The sequence below is a fragment of the Atractosteus spatula genome, chromosome 13 (genome assembly GCF_055471065.1).
Source record: "Atractosteus spatula isolate fAtrSpa1 chromosome 13, fAtrSpa1.hap1, whole genome shotgun sequence".
Lineage (NCBI taxonomy): Eukaryota > Metazoa > Chordata > Actinopteri > Semionotiformes > Lepisosteidae > Atractosteus > Atractosteus spatula.
Window position 1 is genome coordinate 38,879,867 of NC_142718.1, and position 26,899 is coordinate 38,906,765.

The 26,899-nt window shown below is 40.4% G+C and overlaps 1 protein-coding gene across 1 annotated transcript in view; it reads left to right on the plus strand.

Moving 5' to 3' along the window:
* The first annotated feature begins 2,156 nt into the window (after nucleotides 1-2,156).
* slc12a8 (solute carrier family 12 member 8) overlaps nucleotides 2,157-26,899 on the plus strand; it is a 30,494-nt gene continuing 5,751 nt past the window's right edge. Inside the window, exons 1-9 of the mRNA XM_088930328.1 lie at nucleotides 2,157-2,390; nucleotides 3,886-4,091; nucleotides 4,604-4,750; nucleotides 6,066-6,257; nucleotides 8,963-9,194; nucleotides 19,398-19,511; nucleotides 22,684-22,771; nucleotides 23,740-23,827; nucleotides 25,092-25,238. Coding sequence (XP_088786454.1) covers nucleotides 3,960-4,091; nucleotides 4,604-4,750; nucleotides 6,066-6,257; nucleotides 8,963-9,194; nucleotides 19,398-19,511; nucleotides 22,684-22,771; nucleotides 23,740-23,827; nucleotides 25,092-25,238 — 1,140 coding nt within the window. The 5' untranslated portion in view covers nucleotides 2,157-2,390; nucleotides 3,886-3,959. The remainder of the gene's footprint in view (nucleotides 2,391-3,885; nucleotides 4,092-4,603; nucleotides 4,751-6,065; nucleotides 6,258-8,962; nucleotides 9,195-19,397; nucleotides 19,512-22,683; nucleotides 22,772-23,739; nucleotides 23,828-25,091; nucleotides 25,239-26,899) is intronic.

Consider the following 26,899-nt stretch of genomic DNA (forward strand, 5'->3'; position numbering starts at 1 on the left):
CTCCTTGCATGTTCCCGCCTGATACATGGCCCTGCCTTGGGCATGACTTCGTTGGATATCACTGGAGCTGTGCAAACGCCTTGATATCCCCTTCATCTCAAGACTCCACGACACACTGTTCTGGAGGAGGGCAGTATTTGTTCTAGAAACTAAGGGGCACTACAATTATTAACAGTAGGGATATTAAAAACGTCTCTTAGCACACACAGCAAAATGTATGTACTATGCCATTGATGTACCAGAATAAAAAACCTAAAGAAGTACAGCATGTTGTACAGTCCATTGTCTCTATTTGCTCTTAGAATTACGACACTAGTGTCATTCCAGCACTCCCCTGAAAGCCAGATGTTAGGGCTTGGAGGACTTGCCTTTTGTAAACATCAATACAAAGATGTCAGAGACTGACAAAATGCATGATAACATTAATTCATTAATCATATTTTCAACACTAAATACTCCCAGAAACTATAAGATAGCATTTGAGGGATAAAAGTAACACATATAGATCAAACTACCTTCAATCTACAAATGTCTTCTAGTTTATAAACTGGGATTTACGGGATTACTGGATCTTCTAAAATGTGTCTTGTTGCACATTTTTTTCTTGAAAACTGAACACAGGAACAAAAATTGTTTATCAACTTATTACATAAAATATGAATTATTTTTCCTCTTGGCAGGAGAGGTCATTGCAGTGGACTGACCTGTTCCTGAGTTGTTCTGTGACAGTTTGATCTGCATTAGAAACAAAAGCTAAACACCAGATGTAAGGACGTGATGTTGAGTGACGAACGGGAGAGGTTATTAGAAGTCCAAAGCATTACTAAATGCTAAATGAGACATGAAGGGCAGTTATACAGTACGAGAGGTCATCCCCACTGCGAGTATTGTATAATGCTGCGTTTCTCCATTGCACAGCTACAGTTTTAGAGAATTAAACAATGTTATTCATGGTTCATTTTTCAAAGCACTTCTAAATATAATAACTATTTTTAGTTCTTTAATGATAAAATATTTTAACGGATTGCTGCAGCAATGCACAGCTCCCTGCAGGAGATTCCATAGGTTTTCTACATCACCAGTACCCGTGGGACTGGGACATGTTCTTAAATTAATCTATCAAGGTGATAGATTAGTGGGAAGGTTGGTGATTAAGAACTGAGGTGAAACAAAAACCTGGATCCGTGCACACCTGGATTATTGTCGGCTCAAACACAAAGCTACCTCTGTACGTTCTGCGATTCAGGGGGCGCATGAGAGCTAATTCCCAGAATAGTGGGGGGTCTGAGCAGGAAGAATGCCTTCCCCGTGTTTCAGTATCCCAGGATGAGAGATTACACCAGGAAAGTAATTTCCAACCCTGGTCCCAGGAAGTCACAATCCAGTTCGTTTTATAGGCTTCCTGTTTGTTTTTTTTAAAGATTGTAAACACCTGTAAGCTACTGATGAATCATGCAAATACTCTGTTCAATTAAGAGAGCTCCAGGCCTTGAGGGATGAGTAGTGCTTAGATTGAAGGGCTAAAAAAATCTCTATGGTACTGTATATGAATACTGCTTTAGTTGTAATAAAGAAATGTTTAAAAAACAATATAAAAAATAAATCAAATAGTTTGATTTGAAATGCATGTTGTTTGAATCATTTAGATATTAGGTCTCAGTGTCCTCAGGGTCTATTACAATTCAATTAGGCTATGGATAATTGAGTAATACTCATTAAAAAAATTAAAAAAATCAATTGCGAAAATGACTACTAAGGTGGAAAAATACTGCACGTGTGTAAAAGCTTTTAATCATGACGATCCGACTTCCTTTTTCAGAAGTACTCTTCTACCCATAAACACAAACTCGGGAATGATTACAGACAGATCCTTGAATGTACCTTGAGAGATCCTTGCGATACCATTAGGAAAAGTGATCTTCGAAGCGTTATAATGCAATACTTGTTATTAGTGCAGTCAATTCACGTGATGATTCATGTTAAATCACATTTAGCAAAGTATTGGAGATTCGTCAGTTCTCGGGTCATTGGATGTGTCACATCTAAAGGCACCTTGGTCACAGAGCGAAAAAAGCTACATGTGAAAACGACTGAAGCACACCTTGAACAGCATTGGCCGGGACAAATATTTACTTTGTGACGTTAAATCAGGGAACACGTAGCATAAAGTTTTGTAAAGGAAGGCACTGAGGCTATTACCTGTGCTACAGATGACTTAAGAGTGATACGTATGGTTCAGTTATGCTTTTTGAATTTATTATGCGACTTAAATATCAGAGTTTTAGTTGATCTGCAATTTCGTCAGTGTTTGCTAGTACTGTTGAGACACATTTTTTGCTTTATTGCTTGAGTTCTCTAATCAAATGAAGATATGGAATTCGCCTTTCCTGGTATGATGGTTTGTATAAAATTAGCAGTATACTGTATGTATGTCAAGCGTTTAAAAGTTCAACATAAATATTTGCTTTGTTTTGACATTAGTGTATCCAACAATAGATGGGATTTTCTTTTACCAAGGGATTTAAAACAGGTGCAACGCAGAGTTCTGTACTGTATCTGCAGAATTTCGTATTGAAAACTCTCACCGTACCTATGACAATACTAAGTTAAGTCGGGCACCTTAACGCTACAGTACGTGGAAGTGTTGAGTTAAAGTGGAGAAAGTGACTTTCAGTTACAATACACGTTTATTTATGGGCGGCGCGCCTAACGCCTTTTCGGATACTTTTTGTAACGCAAATCTTACAAAAGTAAATCGTTGGTAAATACGTGTCATTATTCTAAAAACAATGTGTATGCAAATTGCAGAGAACCGATTAGGTTTTTGTTCCATGCTGTTATCTACTGGTTATTAGTCTTCATTAATTAATTCATTAATATACGTTTAATTTGCTGACTTTTTAATATTTCGCGGTTAGGCTGGATTGCAGTTAACTTTTATGAAGTGTTGTTCTCACAGTTGACGACAGTGAATGTTTAAAAGCAGTTTAATTAGGTGAAGTGCTGGCCTGCCACAGTAAATAGTTCCTCATGTGTCTACAGGACATGGCACAAGTGTAGTTCCTGGTGACGCTGCTATCTGGCATGTTCAGGGATAAGAAAACGTTCTCGGTATCCTGCGCCTACTCAAGAACCTTTTACATAACACTCTCAGCACTAATAATAAACACAATAAATCTGAGGTTTGTCAGCCCCATTTACCTTTAACGTAAAGCGTTTGTAAATGCCTGGTTTGGCTGTAATTGCGTGCAGTTTTATGTGTATAAACCGGATAATGTTTACTAGTATACAGTAACTGAGAGGATGATTTAAGAGACCCAGTTATCCTTTTTTTTCTCTTGTAAGCTAAACAGTAATCGTTAAGGTACTGTAAGAAAAAACTCCCAGTTGGTATGATTGAAATACCTGTTTTAACAGTGAACTTGTGTTGCTGTACAAGAGGTAACCCTCAGCATATTTTCGTAGTGGCTGGTGGTCTGTGTTAATGTTGGATTTGGCTGTAGCTGAGAAAACCAAGGGTGTAGGAAATCTATTCTTAACTTGTACAACCTCCTCATCTTCACTTAACAGCGTGTCAGGCAAAAGATAAGACTGGTGAGTTCTGGTTTCTGCACAGGTGCTGCTCAATGTTCTAATTAAACATAATTAATGTTGTTTATTAGAGGAATACTAAACGGATTTAATATTAAAAATGTTTTTGTAATTAAACTGGTCTCCAATACATTAGTGACTGCAGAAATGTGAACCTGTATCCTACTTGAGAAAAGAAGAGATTTTAGTCAAATCAATGCCATGAAATAAGTATGAATCTGAAGGCCAAGATGTGTACTGTAGATTAGGTGTCTTTTTGTCTCTCCCAATAACGTGTGTTAAAATTTGTTTCAGGTGTTGTTGTGATGTGGATAATTCTTGTCGCCGATTCAGAGAGCTGACACCTGACAACCACACACTTTTCTGCAATGGAGGCCTCACCCTTCAACTGGTTTGTGTCAAGCAGATGTCCTGCTGAAGACAGATCTGTCCTGCTGGAGTCTGAGAAAAGCAGAGGCATCGCTGGACGCGTGCAAGAGCTATTTCATGAGGATGCACAGGCAAGTTCTCACTTTGAAAATAAGAACAGCAACTGAACATTCCTTTGTTTATTTTTCCTTTTAGGTCCTGGAGCTATCGTTCCTTCACATGACAACATTAAACACAATCCAACTAAAGCACTTTTTGAAGGTTGAGCTCTTGTCAAAAGTGCTCAGGATAAAAGAATGCTACTTATTCACATGTGTGCTGTGTGGTGACTCCCACTTAATTCATCTGGCAAAGTTAATGAATAAAAATCCACTATAGAAATAATCATTCTCTACTTTATTAGATGATGCCTTTCACCAAGATGACTCACAACTATTGAACTATGAAATATTAGCAGTGCAAACATGTATAATGCAGAGCAGTATAAATCAAAAGAGTTCACCAGTGTCATACAATACTATAACTAAAACAAAATACACAGTTACTGCTTTATAATTGGGTATGTACAGTACTTTATTTTGGAATGCCTTTAAGAACTAAAGATACCTCAAAGTCCAGTTACGTGTTTTCCACATGTGTGCAGGGATCTCCGAGCCACACGCAGCCGTGGTGGAGAGTAAAGCTGTTTGTGTGGGAGCCTGTGCTGTTTGGGACGTGGGATGGCGTCTTCACCACGTGCATGATCAATATCTTTGGAGTGGTCCTCTTTCTTCGGACAGGATGGCTTGTGGTGAGTGTTCGCAGACCCCCGCGGGCCTCTTCCTTGATGAGCTGCTGTTGGTGAGACGAATGTATGGCGTAAGATGAAAAGGGATTTTTGCAGTCCCGTTGAGCTTCAGTTGCTCCACAGCTGTGGCTTGTCTGCCTGTTTGGATCAGTGAGGTGCACCTGCTGTCCGGGAGTGTGCAGACTCACGTGTGCGGCCGCGAGTCTCTGGGGGTCAGGGGCCGACTGTGGGCAGGTGGACTTCATTACTGGGCAGGGAGAAAACGAAAGCAACAGCTTATGTGCTACAAGAATTAAGTTCCTATACCAGTGCTGTATTCCTCCCCCAGATGTTCCAGAAGTAATAATAATAATTGCTTACACTTATGTAGCGCTTTTCTGGACACTTTCTGGAGCGCTTTACAGGTAATAGGGACTCCCCTCCACCACCACCAATGTGCAGCATCCACCTGGTGAGCGCCAGAATGCTCCCCACACACCAGTTCTCAGTGGGGAGGAGAGCAGAGTGATGAAGCCAGTTCATAAATGGGGATTATAAGGAGGCCATGATTGGTAAGGGCCAATGGGAAATTTGGCCAGGATGCTGGGCTTACACCCCTTCTCTTTTCGAGAAACACAACACTGGGGCGTTAGGACCCACGCAGACCACAGGGTGAGCGCCCCCTGCTGGCCCCACTAACGCCTCTTCCAGCAGCAACCTTAGTTTTTCCCAGGAGGTCTCGCATCCAGGTACTGACCAGGCTCACACCTGCCTAGCTTCAGTGGGCTGCCAGTTGTGAGTTGCAGGGTGATATGGGTGCTGGCATATATGAAAGCCTGCTGCACATGTATTTTTTTTTCATTGTGTACTACGTATTGTATATACATATGATTATAGCACAAATTCAGTTGACCACTTACGTACAAATCCATATGCTCGAACTCAGGAGCTGAGAGTAGAATCTGGGCCAAGGAGATGGTTCATGGTAGTGTTGGGCGGTGGGCAGTGTTTACTGGTTTGGTAAAGGTGAAATGATATTTAGAGGCCATGGTTGGGGGGGTGGGGTGGATAAATGCAGAGAGCCTTTGTAATGGCTGAACGAAAGGTGAGAAAATGAAAAGTGGTTGATACTGTAAGTCAACATTGTAACTGCTGAAATATATTATTTGCCTTTAGCTGTTGTGATAATAAGTCAGTGAAAAAGTGCTTTAAAGTTTGTGGGGGGGTAAGGTTTGATTAGGAACCACCACCCCAGATCTTTGCGATTAAGCTTTTTTTAAAAAAAAACAATGTTCTTCCTTGCACTTTGCAAACTATTTTTTTTTTCAATTGTTTCCAGGGAAACACGGGTGTTTTCCTTGGCATGCTGCTGGTGTCCCTGGTGGTCGTGGTTGCCCTGGTTACGGTGACGTCGGGAATAGGAGTGTGTGAGCGGTGTAGTGTTGGCAGCGGTGGCGTTTACTCCATGATTTCTACAGTCCTCGGAGGCAGAGTGGGAGGAACAGTTGGGCTCCTTTATGTCTTTGGCCAGGTACCCACAGCTTGTACTGAACATGCTGAGCTTCGGTGTTAAATTAATGTTAAATAAAATTCACAATTCTGAACAGTCGGCAATATTAATATTTCCTCTTGGTGGCTAACTAACAAAGAGATGCCTTATACCGTTCAATAAAGTAGGAAGAATTTCACCCTTCTGACTACCACATCTCTTTCCATTTTTAGCCTTTTAGCCTTTTGTTCTTATTTGAGTCTTTGGTCTATTTATGTCTGACATATGTCTTCTGTAAAGGTTCTGCTTATCCCTCAAGGAGATCATTCTAACTTCTGCATTGTACATTTACCCCCCTTCCCCTTGAAAAACCAGTATTATTTTCATAAGAGCACAGGAAATGTTACAGACATGCGGAGGCCATTCAGCCTATCTAGTCCAATTGGTAGTTCATCGCTAATTGATCCAGAATTCCATCCAGCTGTTTCTTGAAAGAAGCCAGGGTATTGGCTTCAACAACATGGCCGGGCAGCTTCGGATAAAGTTTAGTAGCAGTCATATTTAAGGAGCAAAAGCCAGTTGAGTGAAAAACAAAACATGAAACTTGATTATGGAGTACTATATATCAGACTACATTTCATGTCCTCTCTCTCAATCTAAATGAATGTGCGCCGGTGATGGGTTTTATGATGTAGCCCACGCAGTCTTCAATCAGAATATTGGAGCTAAAAATGCTAAAAATCCAAGAGTTTTCTAAATGAGAGCTTCATTCCTGAGATATACTGTAAGTATCATCCTCATAAATATACACATATTAGATGTATTAATAATATTCTTTTATTCAGTCTAGCATGATTGTCCTCTTTGAAATTTTAATTACTTTTAGAACAGTAGGAGTAAAAACCTTCCAGTTGATTTATGTAGACTGCCACAGGACATAAAGTTAATCATAAACTTTCACAAAGCTTTAAAGCTTAATAGAGAACCATTTATGACCTGCTTTGGTTCTCTTATAAACCAGTTCTAATGGTTATGCTGACAAAATGTAATAAGGGAATGCATGTGTATTAATTAGAATTGCTCAGTTGCACCAATACAGACATAGTTTACCTTAGTTTACCAACTACCAAGGGTTCAAAGGAGTATGCTTTTCACATTTTCCCAAATTGCACACTAGGGCATCTCTTCATGTTCAAGTAGACCACTGGTTTTCCACAACGTAGAGGTTTATTACAGTGTTTAGTGCTGCTGAATCAGAGCACCTGCTCCTTGGGTCTGATTCTTGGCTGGGACCCCTTCTGTGTGGGATTTGCATGTTAGACCACAGACACAGGGACTTCTCCAGGTGCTCCAGTACCTTCTCATCTTCCAAAAACATGCTGGCTTGCTTAATTGGTATCTGTAATAAGGGCTGCTCTTACAAACACCAAACCACAATAGAAGTAAAATGTACACCGTAATTTGTAAAAACTCCAATTTACATCACAGAATAGACTAAATGTCCAGGTATGCGCAGCTCCACATTCGACTCGACAAAACCTCTGGTGATGTAATGCAGCCCCATCACTTTGTAAACAAACAGGCTTGTGAATCTCTTTTAATCCAATAGATATATTGCTCTAGACTTTGAGATGGTTTGGCCAACAGTTACTACGTACTGTTAACTCCGCATGCAGATCGTGTTGGAGAATTTTGTGCTGTGAAACGTCAGCTGTGCAACCTCTACTTATTCGCTCATACGTCACATAAGACGTTACGGTGATTCGTAAGCAGGAAGGCGCCGCATCACGTCGCCGTTTATGACAACGTGGCGACTTACAGTGCTTTCACAAAGTTCACGATTTTGCGTTTAATTCAGAATGTCAATGAATTTATTTTGTTACCAAGATTTAACAACGGGTCTGAGAAACTGGGACAGCGGTTCCCCTTGAATAGAGGTCAGGTGGGAGTGATATTCTGCCACTTCGTGTTGTCATGGTAATGGATTGATTGACTTGTGGAGCACGAGGAATATTGGTTGCCATGGCTGCCCAGACATGTCTTTTGGTAGTCGAGGAATTGTCCCTGTATGTGAGTGTACCTTGCGATGGTCTGGCGTTAAGTCCAGGCTGTGTTCCCATGTTGTCCCCTGTGCTTCTGGACAGGCCTCAGGTTACTGTGTCCCATAGCAGGAATAACCTGCTCTGTGATAATGGATAGATGGATTGAAGGAGGTGCAGAAAGTCAGCTTTAACAGCACAGTTAAGTCAAAATTAATTACATAGATTGTAATGCCTTATGTCATTTATTACCAAATCTAAGCATATAGTAGAAACAAAATGTCGATCCAATAGAACAAACAGTGCTCTCACAGGATAAAGTTATCCACACTCCGACCATAACCATAATCTCAATAACCTTGTGGTTTAGACCTACATTTATAAGATTTATCACTAAAACTGATGTTTATCGTTAACTCATGGTTAGAGCTTAATCATAGCCTAAACTGGAACAAAATGTAATACTAATTTTAGCCCTAGTTTGAATTGAATTGTTAGATGCCATTTGTTTCATTTTTCAAATTCATTACAAACAACGCTTTTTCTTCAGAGAAGAGCAGACTAATGAAAACAAGGTTCCACCTCACTTTATCGGGTGCTTTTTCCAAAAGACTTACGAGGCCCTTGTCATACACTTGACGAGCTGAAAGTTTTCTTCTGAGGAAGAATAATTGCCTCCTCCTGAGTGGCTGACCCGTGCCGTTTCAGTGCGTTGCAGGTGCCATGTACATCACTGGCTTTGCGGAGTCCATCGCCGACGTGCTGAGCTTCAACAATGTCTGGGCCGTGCGGGGGATCTCCTTCGCAGTGCTCCTGGGCCTGCTGGGAATTAACCTCGCCGGGGTCAAGTGGATCATCCGTCTCCAGCTCCTGTTACTGGCTGTGCTGGCCATCTCCACGCTGGACTTTGTTGTGGGGACGTTCTCTCATTTGGATCCAGGTGTGTCTGCTAGTTTGCTTCAGAAAAAATATATAATTTGAGTGGTTTGGCTTAGGAAGTTAAAAGTAAAGTGAGTATGTTCAGGAAGGATACAAATGACAACCATTTAGTATAAGCACCCATAGTGTAGTATAACACCTTTGCAGTCATTGGAGGAGTAGAGAGGGATGCTGCTTCTATATTTTATTTAATTTATGTCTAGCCTTTTTGACTACTATGTTATGTGTGTACGTACAGCACCATGCAAATGTTTTCAGGCTCTTCTTCACCACTTTTCCAGAAAACTTACTGCTTCTCACTTGTCTTTTTGTTGGTGAAATGATGTGGGAATTGCTGTAGCTCATTGACATAGTCCCTTGGGGAGGTATTGGAGGTGAAGGAGTATTCTTCTGTCCAGCTGACAAAGATGTTGGCATACGGTAGCTTTATCCCATCCTGGTACTCCACTGCCCTGCTGGTGGGAAAGGTTATTGATAGAAAATGCGTTCAGTGTGAGGACCGGTTCTGCTGATCCTGTGATCAGTCCCTTCCGCTAGTGATCTCATAAGGCTGTCGGGAAAAGCTGAGCTATGTGTGGTGGAGCAGTTGGGCATCCAGGGGTGTCAGGTTGTGGTTCTTTGGAAAGTGGTAGAATTGGGATGACTGAGGATGTTCAGCAATGAGAAGATTAGTCTCTCAGGGTAATTCTTCATTGCTGATGAGAAGAGTGGTTGTGGATACAGCTTCCTTTAAGTAGTCAGTGGTAGGATCTTGCGGGAGAGGGCATTATGCAGACGTGTTAGTGGTCTATAGGCTTCAGCGATGTATAGGTCCCTTTGGCATGCTACAACACCACCATCTGTGTCTGCACTTTGATGAGAATAACATCTTTTGTGGAGTGACTGGAAAGCCTGGAGTTCTCCTTGAGTGAGGTTGGATCCGAGTTTCCTGGATGTGGAAAAGAGTTTGGCAACTTGGTTGTTGCATTGATTGATGAAGTAATCTGCCGAAGAGGGGAGTCCAATAGTTTTTTGGGGGAATGATTTTGTAAATGGTCAGTTACTACTGTTGTCAGCTGCTGTTGAGAGGGTATCATTAGAGAAATTTGTGAGTCCTGTGATAAAACTGGTTAAGGCCTTCCCTGAGCAGGGATCTCTCATGCTGTGTTGGTGGAGGTAGTAGGTGCTGTCTCTGGTTGTTGTAGTAGAGAGTTAAGTTTTTCTGCTTATTGTACTGAGGAACTGGCAGAGCTTGGATGTAAGTAAGTTTGGCAATAAAAAGGTGTTGTGGAACTACTTGTCGTTAAAGTGCTTTACATCTTCGATGTTACTGTCATTGCGGGTAATCTGGTTTTTAAGGGAAATCTCGTTGTCACTTACCACATTTAAAAAATACAGTTTTCTGGTTTGTTAACAGTTAAGTGTTAAAGACATTAAAAAATACCAAAGGTTTTTGTTTCTTTATATTCCTCTAAAAAGTTCAAATAAGTTGGGTTTTTTTTTCCTTGGAATCCACTGAAGGAAGCTCTAAATTAAAAGTATTCATTAAATAGGATTTTGACAAAATATATTATTTTAGCAGAAGTTAGGTCACTTTTTAATCGGTAAGCAGTTGTAAATGTGGGCATTTCCCTGTCCTTGTCCTGGAGTACAGTCATGTCAGGTTTTCATTCTGACTGATCTTCAGTTCATCAAGCTCTTAAATTGTCTTGTACTGCCTATACTATACCACTGCTTGTATTTTAAAATTTGTTTCAGTTCTTAAGTAATAGAACAAGGTTAGAAATTAACATGAAGCTCGAGCCTGATGCAGGCTTTTACTGTAGCTCTCCTTTTACTAAGGTTTATTGTTTCAGTGATTTAGTTATATTTACCCAATGGGCCTATAGTGCACCATTAATGCTTATTATGAAGTGTTTGGCGGTGTTCCCACCTGTCTCTCAATATAATTAATTAACAGTAAGAGCTGTTGGGCAATCTAGAGGGGAACGAGAATTGTTTAAGTTTAAACAGGGCTGTGCTCACTCTCTCTGAAATTACAAACATAGATATAGAGATTATTTGTGAGACTAGGTGCTGAATGCAGAGAACAAAAATAAATCATTTGGTTCAATTAAATGAAAATTTTGAAAACCTCAAGATACAGGAGTAATCCCTGACCAGGACTTGGAAATATTGAGGTACAGTATTTCAAATGTCTGCTCCACCCTTTGTAAGCTGTCCACGAGGTGTCGCTGTAACATCACGTAGCGCACAATGAAAGGCAAAGGGAGTGGGCGCCTGAAAACCTCAGGCATCATTTCATGTCTGGCAGCATCACACGATTACATTTTAAAAATAATTTTTTTAATCATACGTCATATTATTTCAATAATGACAGTGGAACTGGCACGAGTGTTGTAAAAGCTGTAGTGTAATTGATGGTGTTACAGCTCCAAGGGGATTCAAATGACTGGAGTGGGACACAAGTCTGAAGGGACAGTTAGGCACTAGACTGTGGTAATGGGATCTTTACCGGGTGGCAAAGTTGATTTGTCATTCAGCCCAGAATCAGAGCGTTAAGGGCACTTGCATTCATTTTGGTATGTTGTCTGAGCTTGATGCTACTTTTCTGATAATATTGCTAACACTTCTCTTCATCATCTTGGGATTGAAACCCCAGGATTGTACAAATAAAAACAAATAAAACAACTGCTGCTCGATGGGCACAGGCTGGAATGTGAAGGGGGCAGGGCTGCAGTGTACTTTGTGCGGAGAGCTGTGTTTTCTGGTGTGTGGTTTGGCAGGAAGGCTGCGTCAGCTGATGGCACACTGCTGATCCCAGAAGTTCCTGTTCAACTTGAATACTGACTTCCTGACTTGAGCTACAGAAAAGCCCTCTGAGTGGGCAGTTCCCCTTCAGACAGGCTTTGAATGAAAACAAGGCTTAGCTCACCGAGACTGGGGAGCAGAGTACAAAAACAATACATCAGTCAGGGCCTGTCCCGTCCTGCAGAAAATTGATCGATTTGTCCTAGAAAGCCTATCGGGCGATATCCTCCTTTGTGTTAAAGAGAGGGGGGGAGCACAGCGCCTTTTCCAGGTTTTTCCAATTATGCGCCATTGTATTTAGATGACATCACTTTTGAACAAGAGCCAGTGTATTCAGCAATCCAGCCTCAGAAATTTGACTGGTTACCTGCCAGTTATGGAGAATGGGAGCTGCTACACAGATGTGTTTATGGTTTGATAACATTGTGGAGCAGCCAGAGTGAGATACTGTGGCAGGGAGGTGGTGTTCTGCTACAATAAAGCACCACATTTTAAATTAAGAGCACCTTGTAAACAGTAAAGCAGAGTCACGGATCTATACTGTACTTTCACCCTGTGATTTAAGATGTAAATCCTGGCAACACTTATTTCACAGGAGTAGGTGATGAATAAGCTAAATTGTCTTTGAAGCAAAAGTTTCATTGGATTAGAATTCCAACATCAGTTGAAGAAACAAACTCTGACAAACTGAACAGCTTCTAATTGTTTGTGGCCATGTCTCTTCTGGCGTATTTTAACCTCCAGTTCAAAAGTAATCTTTTTATCAACTTAGTGTTTTTGTCATGATGCATTCTGGATATTTAATTAAGATACTTGCACTTACTTTAAAAGGATAATTAAAAATCTTAGATTATCTTTTGACCCAAATAATTAAATCAGCAGTTACAGGACGTGGCCTTCCAGGGGCACTCTCTGTCATGTAGGAATTCAGAAAGTGTGAATTAAATACTTGATAAAGACCACCCTCTGCATCAGAAAAATCTTTTCAGAAATTTACAAGGTTTATGCAGTGTGCATTGGTTCAACTTGCGTTTTTTTTCCCACTTGTGAGATTTAGCCAATGTCCCCTGACAGGATTCGCGGAATTTAAAAAAGAAGCATATATCTCATTTCCTGTGGCGTTGGAGAGGGATTTGTTTAATCAGTTACAGGAACATTCAGTCCCAGGATGGGTGTTCACGGCCTGATCTGACTTGCTGTTTTAAGCATTGTCTTTGGAGGGGAAGAAAGGCAGGGCAGTGCTAGGCCTCGTGTTTTTGGGCGGATGTGCTAAGTGTACCGCGTCGGCCATGTAAGATGCCTCCTTCGGCCTGTAGCGTGCTGTTAGGTCTGACCCAGCTTCACCCGCAGTTTTGGACGGTGAGAAAAGATCCCTTTTCAAGACTGCAAATTAATCTGAGCTTTTAAATGATTTCCTTTTTTTGACACAAATTCACAATTAAACCCCAAGAATAGAAAGCACATCTAGCTGATGTCTTTTGCACCCCTCTGTGTTTTAAAGCAAAAAATGGGGCCCAACCCGAAGTCTCCCCGGACGGAGGTACAGAGCCGCGCAGCCTCCAGAACCGGAATCCCTTTAGTGACACCCTGAGCATCACACAGTGCTAGGGAGACGTGTCGTTCCTCGCTCCGTTTCCTTCACCTTTTGTTTCTCTCGGCATGTTCCCCACAGGGATCCCGATAATCTGTTATACAGTTACGGGGGATCGCCTGGTGCAGAAGGTTCCTGGCACCCGCACTGAGACAGTGCCTCCTTCCAGGAGTCTGTCACTCAGCTCCGGTTTCCAGGAGGAATCCCTGGCTGCCAATTCCCTTTTAACAAGCAGACTCGAGCCCCACCAGGATCACTTTCTCTGAGGACCAGCAAATTCTCCCTTCCCCCAGCTAGTCACAGTGTCCAGAAACCCCTAAACCCCCTAAACCTCCACTTTCAGGGACAAGGAAACCCCTAACCTCTGCCTCCTTTCTCCCTCTTTCGTCTTTACCCCTGTTTGTGACCTTGTATGGTAACTGGATGTTTAACCTTAACCTGAACCCACATTGCGGACCTGCTCGGGTGATCATGCCTGGCCTGGGAAGGTTCTCAGCTCTAACTAACTCTGTAGTTCCTGATGTACTGTAGCTGCATGGCCCCATGGCCTAGTCCACTAGTTTTCCCTGCTAGTCGAATGGTGACAAGATTCCTTCCAACTTACACCAAACCCGCCTGAGAGCCTTCTCCTCTTGACTAACCTTTTTTCTCCTCCTCACTGATAGCTGATGTGTGATGAGCGTACTGCTGCACTATGGTGAGTGGGGACTACACATTGGTGGTGGTGGTGGAAGGGAGTGTCCATTACCTGTAAATCACTTTGACTGGAGTGCCCAGGAAAGCACTATTTAAGTGCAAGGAATTATTACTAACTTCCAGGAACTGGGATTCCTAGCCCTGGCGTTTATACTGGGGAGAGCCTCCTGTGCTTCTCCCAACCCGGCCTTCTCTTCCGTAACCCTGGATCAAACAGGCACCTCGGAGAAAGTGCCCTCCAAGTGGTGGCTAGATATAACTGTAGGGAAATATCCTCCATCCACACTGGACTGCAATCCAGCAGGTTTTATAGGTCTTTTAAAATTGACATCTTAAGAACAGGGAAAGGCTTCAACTTGTCCGATTAAGCAAAAAGAGTTCAGTTATGTAAGCAGGGGCTTGTAATGGGGAAAGGGAATTGGAAATCCTCTGACCCTCCAGGACTGGAGTTGAGAACCCCTGGTCTAAACTGTAACCTTAGTTCCTCCCTCCAGACACCCCAAACTGACAAGAACTCCTCCTTAAGAGCACAACTGTTAGAATCCGAATGTTTCCTCTACGCTTTAAACTCATTTTATACCAGCCCATTCTCAGATATGCCTTTTTAAAAAAGATTAGAAAAAGAAACTAGATTCATATTTGAGTATTCAAGTGGGTGTCAGATTTTTATTTGACTATATTTGATCTGCTATTCTATGAGGAGCAAAATCGGTCCAGAAATTCCACTTGTTGACATTCCAGTGACAAAGGCTGCACTGGGCCCTTCTTTCTTTGTTGTGTTTACTTCAGCTTGTCCAGTTCGGTGTGGATGTGACCTGGGGCAGTAACCCAGATGTTCTCATCTACTAAAGATGCTCCTTTGTAACATCTGGTATTAATCTACATTCTGTTGTGAAAAACACTCATGCTGGCTGATGGGAGGCAGCAACTGCTGAATTTCTCTTTTGTGGATTTCTTTGAGTTGGTTTGGGACACATTGTTGGAGAATTCCCTATTTAATTAAAATTCTCATTTTAAAACATTATTAACCTAAAGAAGCTCCTGCTAAATGTTCAGGCTAAATATTTCTCTCATAGACAGAGCATTTAGAAAATTAAACCCCCTTCCAGATGGTCAAAAATATTGAAAAACTGGTTAATGTCTCATATGTATTTGTTTCAGATTTAATTACTGTACAGTAATCCATCTGATCTACTCTTTGGCAAGACTGGTATCCTTTTTCGTCACTGGATGAATAACTTTAGATGTAAACGCTGTGTTATTCTGGTATTTATTTTTGTGGAGGCTTAAAAGCGTCAATGAGAGAATCACTCCAATTGGTAAAATGGCACAAAAGTGAGATGATTTTTTTTTAATATGTGAAGCGTCTTTCATATCATGTGTCACCACAGTCGGTTTTCCAGAGACGGCACCATTTTCTGCGAACGGTGTGTCGATGGTGTGCTTGCCTTTGGTGGAGACAGATACTGTATGAACTTGAGGAAACTAAAAGGTTTCTCTTGATGTTTTGTAGTTGGAACGCAGTAAAACAAGGGCAAGTGACCAGTTTACGACTGCCCAGTGGGCAGAGGCACTGTGAAAGCAATTCTGGGCCTCCCTGTTCTCTACAGGGTTAAATGAAGAAACCTGACTGTGAACGGACGGTGGCGTGAGGCAGGAAGTGGCCCTCATTGTGTCTGTGAACAGGGGGCCTGGGCGAGCAGCCTGAATCTGAGAACAGTGACTTGGAAGGGATAAACAGGCAGTGCTTCAGAAGGGTGGTGACTTCCTTTTGGATAAACACGTCATTAATCTGAGGGAATGCATTCTTTCCCATTAGAAGATAACCGAAGGGAAACTGCCTTTCTCTAGGTTCAGAATATGGACTAAGTCAGTTTATGGAGTGCATGTGGCCTTCAGATTAGTAACTTTATATCAGTTGAGCCTTATAGGGTCTTTGTCTTTTTTCAGTAGGTTTTACGTTTTCATTTATTTTTAGCAGCACCCGTTTAACAGCCCACACAATGGGACAGCAGCTGTAAGAAGTACAGCTTACCCAACCAGCACGCACAAAGCAAAGAATAACAACCAAAATAATTCTTCTGCAAGACAATTTGCATGACCCGTTGTATTTACAGCCACAGGCAACATGTTTTGTTTTTTTGGCACTTCATTTTGGTAAGCTCTTACAATGTGGAAATATGGCTTGGAATAGGGTTTAAGAGTTTTTTTAAAAATGTGGGTGTGCTCTGATGATGTGGGAAAGGCACTAAGACTTATTCTAATAGCTGGCAGTACAATGTAGGCAGCCCCTGTTCATGCTTCATCTGTTCCTTGCTCTATGTTTAGCACAGGGTATTCAACTTAATTAGACAAAAAACACCCACAGCCAGCCAGGACAGTAACAGAATCCTAAAGCAGCCTGGCCAGTGTGTGTTGGATGAGTGCTGTGTTTTAGACAGGAGTACCTAGCATTTTATCCCTATCTTAGCAGAAACACAAAATGTAAAAAAAAAATCAAATCTACAGCAACCCTCTACTACTTTATAAATATACTGTATAACAGAAATTCTTCTGAAAAATAAAATCGGTAACTCTACAATCTGCATAGCGATAATACATTTGTCTCTGTGCAGTGATTTTTTTAATGTATTTACTTTATTACTATGTTTCTTTGAGTTTATGTCTCATTGTTTCCAAAGAAACCCTGTATTTTGTTGGAGATTTTGAAAAGGTGTTGCCTTTAGAGGGAATTCTAAATTGATTACCGTTTCTGAGAATAACTCTAGTACCACTCAGAAGTAATGAGGTTGTTTTGAGATGAAACCCAATATGTTTGTATGGCTGCTGATTTTCATTTATGAAATTCTTCTCTTCGGCAAGAATGGTATCATGTATATAGGCATATACCTAAGAGGAAGGATTAAAACTGTTTATCTACACCTCATTGATACTTTAGTAACACTGAATGTATGTGTTCTGTTAATGTTCGTTTCAGTGCTTATGTTATTTACTCTGCACACATCAGGAATTCCTGCCAAACTCAAATTTGTGAAAAGGATTATTGAACTTGGCCAACGTTTGAATAACGAGCAATGAGCTCCAGTTTGCACGCATCTTGGCAGGGCTTAATATCCTCTCTGGACAGTTACATAACGAGTTGACCTCAACGCACTAGAGCTCGCTTTCGGCAGGTCTCTGGCTGGGCCGTCCAAGTCCACAGTGTACCGACTAGACACCAGCAGACCCCGTGGCGGTGCTGTATCCCTGGGGTGTGTCTCCCTCCCCCCCGGAACAGTCACAGGTCAGCTGAACACACCACCCTGAAGAGGAAAACTCATTTTCCTCCCTTTCTTTTGCCTTTCCTTAGAGTCTCAAGTTGATTTTTCTCTTTCAAACCGAGGTTACTCAAATCACAGTTTACAAAAAATGATCAAATTCTTACCCTGTAATTGAGCAATTCTATCCAAATCATCGTCTCTGTACACATGCTGACAGTTCACCTTGCATCCTCTGGGAAGCTAAACGTGCGAAATTAGTTTACTTTCTCAAAGGTTAGCTTCTAGTACTTGAGGAGCCAAACTAAAGGTAGTAAGGTTACTAGGCTAATATTACAAAGATGTTTTTAATATACCTTAAAAATGTCATAAATGTCTTCCCTTTTCTTTCTTGGTGTGTAGACTTCTTTCTGCTCCGAATGTACAGTACATGCGCACTATATTTGTGCCTGATCATACACTTTGCTCACTGATGAAGGGAAGAGCTAACAGAGCAGTTACACAGACAGCAGGTGGTCAGAGCACAAGGGGGTTAACTTTGACACCTGGATTCGTGCCATTACAGAGCTTTGAACCCTGCAGGAAGTTAAGTCCTGAGTTGATCATGAATTGTTCAATTTGTCCAGGTGCCGCAGATCACATAAATAATTGAGGTCGCAGCTGGGACAGCCTTGAACTGGATATCCAAGGTTAATTACCGCTGTGATAGATTATCTTGTGTGGTAGTGATGTACTGTATAGTTCTCTATGGAAACAGTGCTCTGCCAACCCCTTAAAGAATATCTGCTATTTATTATTAAGCTTCTTTATTTGTTATTGAAGTATCTATTTATTGTTTGCTTTTGTGATACGGGTGTCTTCATTCAGATGGATTATCCAGGACTTTGTTGTCCTGTCACAGTGCTCGATCTGGTGAGGAGAGGATTATTTAGACTTTGGCATTGATAGTGACTTGCAGTGCTCTTCTGCAGTGGGATGGGGTTAACAGAAGGGTACTTTTGAAATGGTGAGGACAAAGTTTTCGTACAGAGAGTCTGTCTACCTCAAATCTGAGATATATGATGGGAGAAATAAAACCTATTCAGCTAAAGTAGAAGCACCAATAATTGTAATATTATGTTTCTTGTATTGTACCAGTTAAGTGCCCCGGCTAGCTCTGTTGGTAGAGCATGAGACTCATAATCTCAGGGTAGTGGGTTTCTGTCCAATGTCGGGCACCAGGTCCTCCATGTTGGAGGTTGGGCACAAGACTAACGACCCTGTCCTGTAAAACACTAATGTTACGGTAACAGCAACAGGATGTTGCTGCCCCTAAGTGCTGGAAGGCATAACGGGCAAACAACCATACCAGTTATTTTTTTCCTAAACACTTCTATCTTTACTTGTACTTTGTTGAAAGTATCGCTGTCTAGACATAAGGAACTGAAAAGGCAAAAACAACAAAAGTTTTAGAGCAAAAAGACTGGTATGTAGCTACCAATTTGCTCAATGCATGCAATGTCACTCACATAGCACATTGTTAGCACCTGTGCTCCAATGCATGGTCTCAATAATGCTATGTCATATCCCCTCTTATATTTTGATTTCTATCCATTAGAACTATCTAACATGTCAGTTCATCTTTGAGGATGAGTCTGTCATCAAGGAGCCTATTTTTCAGTAGTAACACCGTGCCATAACCCCAGTGCTAATATCCACAACCCCAAGTATTAAAAATCACTGAAAAGGGCATTTAGTTCCATTAACATATATGCTGAGTATTCATACTTAAAAGTAATGGAATGCAATAAACACCTTTTATAGTTGCTCTGAATTTTTTGAGAAAAGGTGACTAACTTTAGAACACTGAACTGTTTGTTTTCTTTTTTAGAGCATGGCTTCGTTGGCTATTCTGAGGAGTTGCTCCAGAACAACACCCTGCCAGCATACAGTCCTGGGGAGTCCTTCTTCACTGTGTTTGGTGTTTTTTTCCCTGCTGCAACAGGTAATGATGCTCTCTTGGTTTGATTCTAAGTGTGGAAATTGTGGATTTTTATACCAGATACAATACCTTTCTGCAGCTCCACACATGTGGACTGGAACCAAAAGATCAATGAGGAAGAGTGGTCAATTGGTTTAACTTTTGCAGAGGCTGTGGCAGTAGGTTTGTGGTTGTTTGTAAGGGAAATTGAAAAGTGTCATGAAGTGTTAAGATGAAGAACTAAGCAGTTTTGAGTGCACAATCCCTTTCCTTTACATTGACTTGGTAAAGTGTGATTCATTTCATTAAAAGAGAGTCCCTACTTTTATTCTTCTTGCCTAGTGTTTAGAGAGTATATCTGAGAGTATAACATTTGTTGCCCATCCTTTTTTAGTGTCTCTCAAGATTGTTTGCTGTAAATAATAGTGTACTGCCTCAAACCTAGTCGAAATACTAAGGATTAGAGTCCACAGTGCGGTGTGCCATAAAGCTGAACTTCAGTTAACACTAATGGACATGGAAATCTTTTAGCACCCTTGCCCAAATATCATTACAAATGTTTATAACAATATTATTATTTCAGGAAGATATGGCTCTGGATGTAATTCATGTAAAACTAATAATAATCTTGACTGCAATTTAAAATACTAGCTAACATGCCCCCTATAGTCAAAAATAAAAACTGTCCAAGGAGACCACATGGTTTGTTTCCCAACAGTGAAATGGCAGAAAATTAAAAGGCAAATGAGTACATATGAAACATAACACAGGAACTATTATTTACAAAGACTGAGAATCCCTCAGTTCAGGCTTTCTCTAGTCCAAAGTTATCCTTACTCAGCTTCTCAAAAATAGACCACCCTTAGTGCAGACTAATAAAAATACAGCAGTTTGGGAAGGTACTGCTAATTTCTACAGTTACAAATTCTATACAATTCTTCAAATCTAGAAGTTTCTCCTAAACAAATGCATCCTAAAATAACTATTGCATTATTTTGAAGAACGTTTTTAGGTTAATGGGTCATTTGGCTTAACAGGCTTTTTACCTTCCAATGACATTGACCACTAGGACCAAAATGGATTTAATTCATTCGTGCAGGTTCGTAAAATTCGTAAGGAATAGAACTCAATCACAACTCAGTGACAGCATGGCTGCAACATCTGACTTCACTTTTTTTAGAGCAAATTCAGTTTGGGTCACAACTTTCTTCACTTACTGACAAAGGAAAAGCACATATCTTTTCCCCTAGTCACCTACCAGCTGATTTCACTGTGGAAGTGATCTAAAGAATGTGCACGCAACTGAATTATAGCTGAAAAGTAAATAGTGTATGTCAAAACTGGAGAAGGCAAAAGTTAGTTATGGCCTGCAGCTATTCAGCTGTGTCATTTTTTCATCTTGGTATAATAGCCAATTTCCTTTTTTTTCATGCTTTGGAGCATGAGTGGGCTCTACTCACAATGCTGTAAAAGGTAACATTTATATACAGTACAGTATATCAAAACCTATAATCAATGTACACAGCAGTAATGACCCGGTTATAAACAATCGCTCTCTGAATACTCTAAATAAACTTGATTGGGTTGAAGATCATTTTTATATTTCTCCATGCAGCAATGCAAAAACATGATCTTGTTCAAGCACAATATAATTCTGTCTCCCTGTACAGACTCAAAACAGTCGCAATGTTAAAGTACCCCTACAACATCTGACTAACAAGAATATTCACCTTCAGTTTTTGACTGAAACAAACACTGCCAGACAATTAAATTGAGGAGTGGGGGTTTGCTCTGAAATCCTATATTATTTATTTTAATCAGAATAATTTTTATTGTAACGTGCACCCACAGATGTGGGTGTTGGTGATAAACTGTACTTATTTTTGGGGTTGATTAATTTTCTTCAGGGACATTGGTGGTCAGTCATGTTCTTTTGTTGTACTTCCTCCTGTTCACGTTCATTTAGACCGATGCCCTGACGTGAAAGTATATTTTTGAATAATGCTACTCGAGTTAAATATATTTCTGTACTGTGTTCTTGTGGATATTTCAGACCTGTGTTCCAGTTTAACCTAGTGGTTTTGATATTGTCTTGACCCAACTTATTCACCCGAGGAAACTCTTCTACGGAAGCCGCAGGCGGCGGTGAAACACGTGGTATTGGTGTTTCCCGCTTGTTGCTTGTTGCTTGTTGCTTGTTGCTTGTTGCTGTTGTTCGGGGTACCTTTCATGTTAACTTGTGAAGTGCGCATGTGAGCCTGGACTATGCAGAGCCTGTGCAGCAGTACAGTAGTTGTTCTCTGCAGATAGAAATCTCAGTATTAAGTTAGTGAAATTCCTTAAATAAATTATTTTGCATATTTGAAGTATATTTGAACGTGAAACTTCCTTTCACACAGATGTGAAATTTTGAAGTCCGTATATGGGAGATATTAGGAACCTACAGTATAACAGTTGTCTGATGAGGTTACAGTAGGTGGGAGTGTTTTTTATTTATTAATTATGCTTTCCTCCAGCTGAATTCATTTTTAGCACCAAGCCTCACAATCTCCTCACAAGAGCACAAACATCTAATGTGGATGTGGTCGGCATATCCATAAATTATCCCTTTGAACTTGTGCAATCATTTAGGAGGATGTCAGATTTTTTGTCTTTCATGACAGTTAAGAGCTACAGTATATTAATAGGTCACTGAAGCTTAATGCAATTAAGCATCGAGTAGACACGTTTCAATTTTATTATTACAGAATGCCTTCAAGGCTTGTTTGCTCCACAGTGTGCACTGAGATGTCATTTTCCACCATTATTTCAAATACCACAGAAGAACCTCCTTTGGAGGGATAATTGCTTTGCTGTTGCCTGCTGACATTTACTGTTATGACTAATACTTACTCACAGGGGGGCTGCAGCATTCTATAGGGGAAGTCTAACACCTTTACACCCTTTTTAGAAAAAGTACTGTTATGGCTAAATTAGATTTTGAGACTTCTCTGCTTCCCATTGAAGTGAAGTGGTTTAGAATTGCCTAAATCAAATCTCTTTTTCTTTGTGACATTACGTTTGCACAAAACGTTGAACGTTTTGAATTATTTAAAAAAGCATCCACAGTATAATAGTGTACGCAAAATGTATCAGTAGCTTTGAATGATTTCTGATTAACGGTGACATCTCTGCCTGTCTTCTGTCTGTGATGTAGGTGTGATGGCAGGTTTCAACATGAGCCCAGACCTTCAGAAGCCAGACTACAACATCCCAGTTGGGTCCTTGGCTGCCATTGGCATATCGTAGGTGTTCCCTCCTTATTTAATTAGTTGGCCTGCAGAAATACACAGAGATCTGAAAATGACCGATCTGTTTGCTATCTGAGGCGATGTGCTGTTTCCCAGCTGTCTTGGACCATTAGAATCTGAGCAAACCTCCTCCATCAAATCTGTGCTAATGCACGTCAGCGTGAAAATTCATTTTACCCGCTTTCCGCAACATGAACATGAATTGCAGTAATACCTTCTTTGTTTTGTTGTATAATTTCACTTCCGTTTGAAATGTGTTCAAAAGAATATACAGTATTATGGGACAGACAGCCAGACATGGTGAGATTAACTTAGTACATAGTGTGACAGAAGTGTGTTTTAAGCCTTTTCTTATGTGTATTCACAAAGAAGCTGTTGTCTGGTCTTCCTTTTAAGTAATGCTGGCCTTTGGTGCTGTTTAATGTTAAAAGAGAGCTGACATCCCCTTACTGTTTATTTATACCTTGCCTGTGGTGTGTTCAGCTTTAGAATTACTCAGTTGTGTAATTCATCCACTTATATAATCAGCCATAATAAATACAGAAGGTTCATTTTAATAGCTTGTTATAGAGCGGCAGAATACAGATATTGAAAATATGAACAAGTAATGACGTCACCTTTTTGAACCACCACATTGTATTCCATGTATTTATAAAATAATATACAAATGTAAGATGGGAAGCAAGAGAAAATGCCAGATGAGTGTTGGAATTGGGAGAGAAAGGTCCCTCAGAGCTGGTACTCGGTTCTGTGCTCCATATGCACACGGGGGAGTGTCTGGCTGCTCTCTGTCTTCATTTTGCAATATCTTGGCGAGAGCTGAAGATGTGCTTTTGCAAATTAGTGAAAAGTGTTTTTTGGCGGATTGTTTTATAGTACTTGCTACACCACAGTATATTTTGCTCCATTTTTAGCATGACGAAAAATTCCCTGACAATATTTTCTATTTTGGGAATCTGCAGGTGGTTCCTGTATTTAGTCTTTGTGTTTCTGCTAGGAGCCATTTGTACAAGAGAGGCACTGCGCTACGATTTCTTGATAGCAGAAAAGGTAAATAGTGCTGTGGTGCTGGGTTTGTTTTCTCACATACCACACTCTGTTTTATTTCAGAAGAAAAGCAGCGTTCTAGTTCTGTTATGGTTAATTTGAATGTCATGGAACAGTCGTGCATGGTTATGGAGTGTAGTCCATAAAACGTAACTGTATTTAAATTCAGTGCAAATCTGTGATCCATTTTTATGTTTTTTTTATTAAAATTGAAATAAATGTCCAACCTCAAAAAGATTCCTCAATAAAACATTCTGAATTCCAAAAATCCCACCAGTCTGGGGAGACAGCTAACACACCTTGCTTTCTGAAATAATTGGGTTTTAATGGGTTTAAATGGGTGGTTCTAGGCAGTGTTACAGATGGTCTTTGTAGTGTGATTAAAGTCTGCATTGAGGACACTTTGATTTGTATTAAAGAATTCACATTAAAAATCTTTGAAGCCAAAGTTACAGGTTGTTTTGGGGTTAAGAAATTCCTTGAAACCTTTCATATATTTTCCATGAATTAAAAGATGTACCCCTGCTTCATCTTCAGGAAGGTCTGCCGTCAGTCCCTTCTCATGAGCATAATACTGTAAATGTGGCTTATGAGAGGAGGTCATTTGGCCAGCCATTTGGTTACTACTAACTGATGCAAGGATCACACCCAGGCATTAACTAGCTGGTTTCAGGCTGTTAAAGTGTGAGCTGGATTGTAAAACTTTAGCCACTGGTCTGGCTGTCCAGGACCAGGATTAGGGTCCTGTGGTTTAATGCAAGCTGCACACAGAAGTGAGACGCAGTGTTGTAGCAAGGCAGACTGTCCTTCCTTTGCATCCTGCATTATGTTCATCACCGGACTGAAAAAGGAGGCACTAGCGTTGCTGCAAGTCACACTGAAGGTTGAGGAAGGTTTACTCTTGAATTTTTCCTGCAGTGTTGTTGTTGAAGCCGATACCTTGGCTTCCTACAAGAAACAGCTGGCCAGGGTCCTTGGCTTAGTTAACTACCAAATGGGCTGGATGGACTGACTGGCCTTCTCTCGTTGGATCTTTAGTGCTTTTCATTTCTTCCTGTTGAAGCTCAGTTAATTGTAACTGAAACCTGACGCTTGTTATTCAACAGAATGGTTAGACAAGGTCTGGGTTTCTCCTAGCGCCTTCCTGAGATCAGGGAAAGATACGATCATTGTGCTGGTGAGAATGCAGTGTGATGGCGGGGACTAAGGAGACAATGGCATGCTTACATAGGTGTGGATGTCTCCATGCCCTCCATTTGCCTTGCAGGTTTCGCTGGTGGGGTTCCTGTTTTTGCTTGGACTCTATATTTCCTCCCTGGCGTCCTGTATGGGTGGCCTGTACGGGGCACCCAGAATCCTCCAGTGCATTGCTGAGGAAAGAGTGATACCACTGCTTGGGTTCTTAGGGCAAGGGGTGAGTGGACACTGGGAGACTATGAACTGCATTAACTGGAAAATTATTTGTTTTAAAGTATATAAAGGAATGTTTAATAAAAATGTGCTCACTAAATAAAGTAGTACTACTTCTCTGTGATATTTGACATCTACTCCTGTTGTCCAGAATGAGTAAATTCAGGAAATAATCGCTCTGCAGTTTAAACTAATTTATTTTTTCTTTCTTCATTGCTGTCGTGTTTCTAATTATAAGCCCTTTCAATATCCAACAAGCACTCTCATTCCTTGTCGTTGGCATTCCAGCACAGCGTGTTTTATTACCTAGTAAACCCACAGACGTGTCTCAAGCTTTTTTCTGCCCTTAATATTACAAGACACTTAATTGCTTAATTAACATATATTACATTTAAGGTCAAATATGACATTCTGATTCTCCTAAATGAAAATGATAAGCCAATGTTGTTTTTTCTTTTATTACATTTATGTAGTCTTCCTGTTTTAATGTGAATGATTACCTTCAGGTTGTGTATACTAAACAGATTTCAGTACTATTAAGTATACAGCATGCATTTTAACTTATAGAAAACACGAATAAATCTTTAAAACTGTAAGACCAAACATGCATGAAAGACATTAAAGACTGCAGAGTAATAAAAGTTGGCAATATGTGTTTTTCCCCTTGTTTTCTGTCTGAAATGGTGTTGACCACAAAGTTTCCTTCTACAAGGTGTTACATGTAAGATAAGTTTAGAATTCTTAAATGAATCAGATGTCTGCTGCTTTTCAATGAAAACATGCTAATGGCTGTGCTATGGAAAAGTTGGCCGAGTTTGCCGCGTGTTTTGCATAGGAGGGGGAGTTTCTTGTGAAAGGGAGTTTAAAATGGCAGTTTCACTTGTTTTTCCCCCAGAAAAGAATTGATTAGATAAGGCCAAAGTCTTGGTGGATTATAGTTACAGTGCTACATTTAGAAAAATAGAATACCAGGAAATACCAGATGCTGAAAAGATTAATAAGACATGTATTGAGACAAAATACTGAAACCTCCACGGTTATTTTGTATACTAATTGTATGCTAAGTGCAGTAGAGGTAATAATTTAATCAAACTGCAGGGAAGTTAAAACATTCTCAAAAATTAAAAAGATTTAAGCAGAAATTGCAGATTGCTCTAAACTTTATCGCATGGATCTGTGTACTGCATAAATAGGAAACTGGTGAAAAGCATTGAAACACTGGGAAGACGAAATTGGAGAGGTGAATACCCTGACATGTCTGAAATGACAACTGTGCAAAATGAAATTAGTTGGGAAGTGTTAGATCTCCTAATATCATTTGTTGAAAATATATTATGGGGAAAAATGGCAGAACTGAGGCATTTTAAGGAAGATTCAAATATAAATTAAATCACAACATTTGTTTCCCCTGGTTAATGTGAACTTTTATGTTAAATAAATTGCATCCCTACATTTGCTCTCCTTTATACCGTTGAGAATTTCTATAATTACCTTAGACTGGAACAGATTTCATCTTGTTCTTTCTCTCTTTCCCTTTTTTCTCTGCTACAGCCCCACGCCCCCACCCCCCTTTAAACCAAATCAATACAGAATGAAAATGAATCTATCCAATCATAGATCTAATTATAGAACAGTGCGCTTGCAAATTAAGGAACGCAGTCTAAA